Source organism: Herpailurus yagouaroundi, unplaced genomic scaffold (genome assembly GCF_014898765.1).
Source record: "Herpailurus yagouaroundi ecotype Mexico unplaced genomic scaffold, PumYag 569, whole genome shotgun sequence".
Lineage (NCBI taxonomy): Eukaryota > Metazoa > Chordata > Mammalia > Carnivora > Felidae > Herpailurus > Herpailurus yagouaroundi.
This window is the reverse complement of record NW_024412786.1, coordinates 7,949,123-7,956,245: the sequence shown is the minus strand read 5'-3', so window position 1 is coordinate 7,956,245 and position 7,123 is coordinate 7,949,123. Positions and strand designations below refer to the sequence as shown.

The window sequence follows — 7,123 nt, the reverse complement described above, 5'->3', positions numbered from 1 at the left end:
TCCACCCATCCAACCACCCGTCTGTCCACCATCCATCCACCCATCCATCCTTTCACCCACCCATCCATCTGTCTATTCAGTAAACTACCTCACTCACCAGTTTCCTCTCTGTCTGGCCCATGTGGAACATCTCTGAGGATGACAACGGGGCCAAGTCAGAGCCAGTCCGTCCCAGGAGTGCCGATGACCTCAGGGCTTTGCTTTGCGGGGGCCCCGATTTACCCCCAGGGAGGGCAAAGTTCCCACCCTGGGGCCAAGGGATCAGGTCGCCTTTGGGCCTCAGGAGGGCAATGGCCATGGGAACGTGGGGAGGGCGAAACGTCCCTGGTCACCCTCGTGTTGGCCAGAGGGGACAGGGTGCCCCTGCCGGAGCACGGGAAGGGGCCGCCCGCCGCGTGGGGGGGGTCAGGCGGGAGGAGCTGGAGACGGAGACGGGGGGCCCTGTCCACCCGCAGGACATCCAGAAGAAGCGGCAGAACAAGGACCTCATGGAGCTGCAGGCACTCATCGACAGCCACTTTGAGGCCCGCAAGAAGGAGGAGGAGGAGCTGGTCGCTCTCAAGGAGAGAATCGTGAGTCGGGGCCCTTCTGGGGGGAGGCGGGGGCGGGCGGTCGCCCCCGGGGAGGGGGCGCCGGGGCTGGCGAGGCGAGGTTGACCTGCTCCTCGTGCCACAGGAGAAGCGCCGTGCGGAGCGAGCCGAGCAGCAGAGGATCCGGGCCGAGAAGGAGCGGGAGCGTCAGAACCGGCTGGCGGTGAGCCGTGGGGGGGACCCCTTCCCCGCCCCGGACCCCCGTGCCCGGCTCCCCCTGTGCCGCGCGGCTGCTCCGGGCGGGCCCTCGAAGCCCGGCACTGAGGCCTCGGGGACGGGGGTCTCTGCAGGAAGAGAAAGCCCGGAGGGAGGAGGAGGACGCCAAGAGGAGAGCGGAGGACGACCTGAAGAAGAAGAAGGCCCTGTCCTCCATGGGCGCCAACTACAGCAGCTACCTGGCCAAGGTGAGCGCGGGGCCCTCGGAGCCGCGGCGCGGACCGGCCTCCTGTCGGGGTGCGGCGCACCCCTCCTGAGGCCGGGCCCCTCCGCCACGTCCCCTCAGGCCGACCAGAAGAGAGGCAAGAAGCAGACGGCCCGGGAGATGAAGAAGAAGGTTCTGGCAGAGAGGCGCAAGCCGCTCAACATCGACCATCTCAGCGAAGATAAGCTGAGGTGGGGCCGGGAAGGGGCGGGGCGCTGGCTCTCCCTGGCGACCCGAGGGGAGGGGGGACAGCGGGTGGCCCGCGCCCCGCCTTCCGGGCGCTTACCGGCCCCCCCCCCCCCCCCCCCGCCGCGCCTTTGCCGCCTTCCCAGGGACAAGGCCAAGGAACTCTGGGACACCCTGTACCAACTGGAGATCGACAAGTTCGAGTTTGGCGAGAAACTGAAGCGCCAGAAATATGACGTGAGTGCGGACACCTTGGCCCTCGGGTCCCGGGGCGGCCACCTCCCCGCACCCCCATGGCCTCGGCGCCCGGGACGCCCACGAGGGCCGTCCTCACGGGGCCTGGCCGCAGGCACCCTCCGGGGATGCCTCCGTGTCCCAAGCGGTCGGCCTCGCTCTGAGGGCCACAAGAGGAGCGGAGGGCAGAGGCGCCTCGGGGTCCAGGCTCCGAATCGCCCGGAGCCGGTGGACAGCTCGCCCCAGTATAGCACAATTTCCTCTAGCACCAGGGTGGCCTCCTGGGATCCCCTGGGGAGGCCCAGGCTCAGGGCCTCAAGCTGTCACCTCCTCGGGTCAGTGCAGGCAGGAGGGCACGCACCCCCCCCCCTCCAGCAGCTGGGAAAGGGGTCTGGGACTGAGTCCCAGGCAGGGTGGCTGCCTAGAGCCGCCCGGGCGGGGTTCACAACTCGGAACAGCGGCCTGTGCAGATTCTGTCTCCCTGACGCCCCTCCAGCCCCGGGGAGGGGGGGCGCCGTCCTGGTGGCTGGGAGCTAACCTGCCCTGTGCACACGCGACCCCGCCAGCTTCACCATCAGGGGCATGGTCCCCGCCGTCCGCTGTCCTCCAGGGTCCCTGGCGGGAGACGGCGCACACCCCAGGGGCATCTCCCACGGCTGTCGGCACAGGCCACCAGGAAAGCGGGTGTCCGGTGACTGGAGAGTGCGGCTCCTTCTCGGGAGCCGCGCCGTAGGGCAATTCGCCTGGTCCGTCTCAGTTTCCTCACCTCTCCTAGAAGGAGGAGGGGCACCGGGGCCGCCCGCGGAGCACGCGTGTCCCTTCCGCGCCCAGGGTCAGGGACACCGCCGTCCTCTCCTGACGTGCCTCCGGGAGGCCCGGCGTGAAGGAGGGGGCTTCACCCGCACACGGCCCCCCTCGGGGTCCAGGGAGTCGAGTCGGGCACCCAGTGCCTCCCGACACACCTGTGAGCCACCCGCAGTGGGTCCCCAGGGGCCGGAAGAGCCACGAGGGCCCCCGCCTGGGCTAACCCAGCACGCGGCAGGGCCCCGAAGCCTCAGCCACCCACCCAGCCCGCTAACCATCTCGGTCTTTCTAGATCATGAACATGCGGGCCAGAGTGGAGATGCTGGCCAAGTTGTAAGTAGCCAGGGTCCACCCTGGACCGGGCTCGTGGTGTGCAATGCACGGTGAGCCTCTCGCATGGCAAGCCTGGTTCGTGGAGGATGGCAGCGGAGGGCACGGGGACGGAGGCCGGCCTCCCGACCCCACCTCCTCCCCACCACCTGCAGCCCGCGGCTTCCGAGGTCGCCCTGCCGCCCTTGCCGGCAGGCGGGGAAGGGCCTTGCCCGCCCCAGCCAAGCCTCTCCGGGCGGTCAGGAGGAGGGAGCGAGAGGGCCGGCTCCGACCGCCGGAGTCGGGGGCTCCGCGAGGCTCGCCTCCCTCCCCACGCCCCCGCCCCGCATCCTGCCGCAGGCCCGCAGGTAAGTGGCCGGCTCCAGAGCGGCTGCGTGCGTCTCAGCCCAGGTCTCCGGCTCAGGCCGCCCAAAGTAAGTCAGAGGCACGAGCCCCGGGGCCGAGGGCCGCTGCCTTCCGAGCCGAGGAGCCAGGACACAGTAAGGCAGCAAGGCCTCAGGTGAAGAGGGCCACCGGCCCGGCCCTGCTCGAACTGCCAGGTAAGCCACCCGTATTCTTCACAGATCACCAACCTCAGGAGCCGCATCGATCAGGCCCAGAAGCAGTGAGTAACCCCCCCCCCCTGCCTGTCGCTCTGTGCCGGGCACACGGTGCCAGGGGGCTGGCCGGCTGCCGCCCCCCTGACTGGGGCCCGGCGCTTTCAGCCGGTCCCAGGGGCCGCCGCCCTCGACGGTAACAACACTAACTGGTGGGCCACTGGCGCCCGCGTGTCTGGAACCCGCACCCCCGGGCCCGCAGCCTCCTCTGGCCCCTCCTCACCCCAGAGCCCCGGGAGGAGGCCGCCTGGGGATTTGGGCCGTCCTGGGCCGCCACCCCGACTCCCCAGCCGAGCGTTGCTCCAGATGCGACCTGCTCGGCTGCGGGCCTCCCTGGCCCCCGTTTCTTCAGACGGTGAGCCCTCCGTCTGCAAAATCACCCGAGGTCCGTGGGACCCACGACCACAGGCGCCAGGAAAGGCCTGGAGGAGCCCGCCACCCCCAGGGTGGGCGCTCCAGTGCCCCCTGTGCTGGGGTTTTGCCTCCCAGTCTGATCACTGAGCCCATTCACACCCCCACGGAGGGCAGTGTCCCCAGGACCGCCTGCCGTCGGGTTTCTCTCCCTCCTCCACCGTCCCCTGACTCCTTGCTGCTCCCAGGGCTGGGCTCCTCCGCCCCAGGGGACTGGCCAAGGGGACACCCTCCTCCCTGGGCTCTGTCATGGGGGTTGTGGCAGGCCTCGTGAGAGCCCTTCCGTGTGTGCCTGTGTGTGTGCGTGCATGTGCGTGAGGGTTCTCAGGCTGGCCCCTGCAGGACGCGGGCCACGGGCACGGCCACCAGCACCAGGGTCTCCCCTGAAGCCACAGCCAGAAGTTGTCCCCGGAGCGTCAGCTTCTGGGACCTTGACCCAGCACCCAGCTCCCTGCTGGCTGCCTGATGTGCAAAGTCAGTCAGACACAGCAGGCTCCTAAGGACTGCCATCCGGCAGGGCGCTGACCTCCCAGGGCCCGAGTCCACGAGGCCTGGCCTGCTGGCCCGGGGTCAGGGAACAAGGGACTGTCCTCAGCCTGTCCCACCTCAGGAAGGCTGTGATCTGGGACGCACGGCACAGGCTCTTTCCAGGCCAAAGTAGCTGGGACAGTGAGAGCCATCTGTCCAGATAGCTTCCCTGGCAGGCTCCGGTCTGCCCGAGGGTGGCCCCCCGGAGCCCGAGCCCCTGGCAGGGGTTGGGGGGTGCCCTGGGCTCGCCGTTCCCTCCACTAACCACACTAACCGTCCTGGCACAAGGCGCCCAGGCCCAGCCGGGCCAAATGCAGGTGAGTCACCACTGCTTGAAATGTGTGCCCGGGGCTTGGGTGGGTGGGCTGAGCTGTCGGGGCCGGGGGGCTGCCGGGGGCGGGGGGGGGGGGGGGGGGGGGGGTCCCGGCCCGGGGCCCCACCCCCCCCCCCCCCAGCCGCTCAAGACCAGCTTGCTTCCGTTTGCAGTAGCAAGAAGGCCGGAGCCCAGCCCAAGGGCAAGGTCGGCGGGCGCTGGAAGTGAAGCAGCCAGGGAAGCTTCCGGAGGCAGAGACCCTCGGCCCGTGCAGCCCACGCAGCAGCGCCCGGCCCCCAGACCCACCCCCGGGCACCCCCCACGTCTCTGTCCTCGCTGCCCCCACCTCCTGGGGCCTGTGAATAAAGCTAGCAGGCTCCCCTCCACTAAGCGTGTGCTGACTCCTGGACGGGGGGGTGGGGGGGGGCCCTGGGGGGCCTGGAGGAGGGGGCCGGGGGGGTGGCTTGGGAGGACAGGAGTGTGGGGTGGTCACCCCGCGGGCCGGGGGCCCGCGAGACACTGGGCGCTCACCTTCGGGGTCAGCCCGGGAAACGACCGGGCCCTGGGCCCAGGTCTGGGGCGCCCCACCCCGGCTCTGCCGGCGGCTTCCACATCTGTCCCCCACCCTGCGGCCCACGTGCCCCTCGGTTCCCCGCCTCAGCCGGGGTCTTTGCCCCCCGCCCCCGCCGTGAGCGGTCCCCCGCCGCCTGGGTCGGCTCTGAAGCCAGGTTGGGGTGGGAGAGCTTGGCTTTGGGAGGGTGTGGGAGGAGGGGGGCCGGAGCACACTGGGAGAGCTCACGGGCGTCCCCCGGAAACGTGGGGGGCAGACGCAGGGTCCAGAACAAGGGGGTGCACTCAGCCTGAGGGGCCTCTCGCCCGCGGAGGAAAGGAGCAGGAAAACACACTTCAGCGAGGGCAGACACAGCACACACAGACCCTTCTTTCTATATTACAGACGGCACAGTGCACAACTGTGTAATAAATTTGAAAATCCTGACCAAACAGAATTATGGAAAATATAAATCACGAAAATTGGACGGAGACGTAGAGCCTCGCACAGCGAAGCATTCACGGAGGCGGCTTCAGAGCCCGGAGCCGCCCCCCCGGGAGGGCTGCGCGGAGCCGGAGAACCCGACAAGCGCGCCTTCCAGAGAGCCGCGGGGCGGCGGGACCCCGGGGCAAGGTCGAACCCCCAGGCGGCACGTGCCCGCCCCAGACACAGGGCCGCGCCCCAGTCGGACGCCCCGTGGCGCGTGTGGGCACCCCCCCCCCGCACACGCTCACAGATACACAGGCACGCGCGGGGGGGCCCCCCCACCCCCGCGCCCCAGCCCCGCCGGCACACCCGTGGGGAGCAGGTGAGATACACCAAGCGTGGCCCCTGAGCCGTACTGCAGAGACTCCAAGGTGAAGGCCTTCGCCGCACAGACGGCGGGATCCGCCCAGCCCACGCCGCCGTCCCACCGCACGGCTTTCTTCCGAGAGGCGACAGCTGCCTGGGGAGACGGTCAGCCCGGGGCCAGGAGGGTCGCCTCACCCCGAGTTGTGCAGACACGGGCTGCCGGGAGCTGACCAGAACGCGGGCAACCACGGGCAACACGGACAGGTCCGGGATCTGAGCGGGAGGTTTGAAAGCACATCCCAAGTCGCCCACGGGTCAGGAGGATCAGAGTAGCGGGAGACAGACTTGAACCAGACAGTCAGGCGTGGAAGATGGGCGTTGGCAGAAGCCTGTTCCTCTACCGGGGCACCCGGAGGGGGGGGGGGGCTCAGCCGGTTAAGCATCTGCCTCTTGGTTTCCGCTCAGGGCATGATCTCACGGTTCTTGAGTTCAAGCCCCACGTGGGGCTCTGCACCGGCAGCTCGGAGCCCGCTTGGGATTCTCCCTCTCTCCCTTCTCCCTCCTCTCTCTCTCTCTCACTCTCTCCCAAAATAAATAAACTTGAAAATCTTAAAAAAAAAAAAAAAAAGAAAAGATAAAGAAGAAGGTTGTTTCTCTAAACCAGAGTACACGTGAAGCAATTTAGAAGCTGCCTGGGACCAGCGCTTGGAGCCAGCAGTCAGCCCCCTGCGGCCAAGTGGACCCAGGCAGGGAACTTATTAGTGTGTGTTTAGAAATGTCAACACATCTGGGGCCGGCCGAGCCTGGAGGCCGGGCTCTGCCGAGCAGCGGGCCACGCTGGAAAAGCAGGGGACAGACCCCCCCCCCAAACGCTCGTGTTAAACATCTAATTCAAGAAATCAGAAGATGGGGCGCCTCGGTGGCTCAGTCGGTTGAGCACCTGACTTCGGCTCAGGTCACGATCTCGCAGTCTGTGGGTTCGAGCCCCGCGTCGGGCTCTGTGCTGGCATCTCGGGGCCTGGACCTGCTTCGGATTCTGGGTCTCCCTCTCTCTCTTCCCCTCCCCCGGTCACGCTCTGTCTCTCTCTCAAAAATAAATAAACATTTAACAAGTTTTGAAAAAAAGAAAGAAAGAAAGAAAGAAATCAGGAGAGTCAAAGATTGGTTTTGCAGAAGAACTGATGAAGTGGTCCTACTTGAATCACCAAAAATACTAACAACTTTTTTAAATGACGTCACGACCGAGGGGGTCCCCTCTGATGCGAAGGTAGTTTTATATTGGCAAGCAAGCTGTCCGGGGGACTCTTGAGACAGTCACCAAGCAGAGGCTTGGGGGAGACTTGGGGGAAACAGAACACAGTCAGTGAA

The 7,123-nt window shown here is 67.4% G+C and overlaps 1 protein-coding gene across 9 annotated transcripts in view; it reads left to right on the top strand.

Moving 5' to 3' along the window:
- TNNT3 (troponin T3, fast skeletal type) overlaps window positions 1-4,799 on the top strand; it is a 16,293-nt gene extending 11,494 nt beyond the window's left edge. For 6 of the 9 annotated variants that reach the window (XM_040465750.1, XM_040465748.1, XM_040465755.1 and 3 more), the window contains 7 exons: window positions 456-572; window positions 676-753; window positions 881-994; window positions 1,093-1,202; window positions 1,344-1,434; window positions 3,129-3,169; window positions 4,587-4,799. In XM_040465750.1, the coding sequence (XP_040321684.1) occupies window positions 456-572; window positions 676-753; window positions 881-994; window positions 1,093-1,202; window positions 1,344-1,434; window positions 3,129-3,169; window positions 4,587-4,641 (606 nt within the window). In that variant the 3' untranslated portion in view covers window positions 4,642-4,799. Of the gene's footprint in view, window positions 1-455; window positions 573-675; window positions 754-880; window positions 995-1,092; window positions 1,203-1,343; window positions 1,435-2,527; window positions 2,569-3,128; window positions 3,170-4,586 lie in introns of all 9 variants that reach the window. The other 3 variants (XM_040465753.1, XM_040465749.1, XM_040465756.1) reach the window with 1 other exon arrangement.
- Window positions 4,800-7,123: the final 2,324 nt, after the last annotated feature.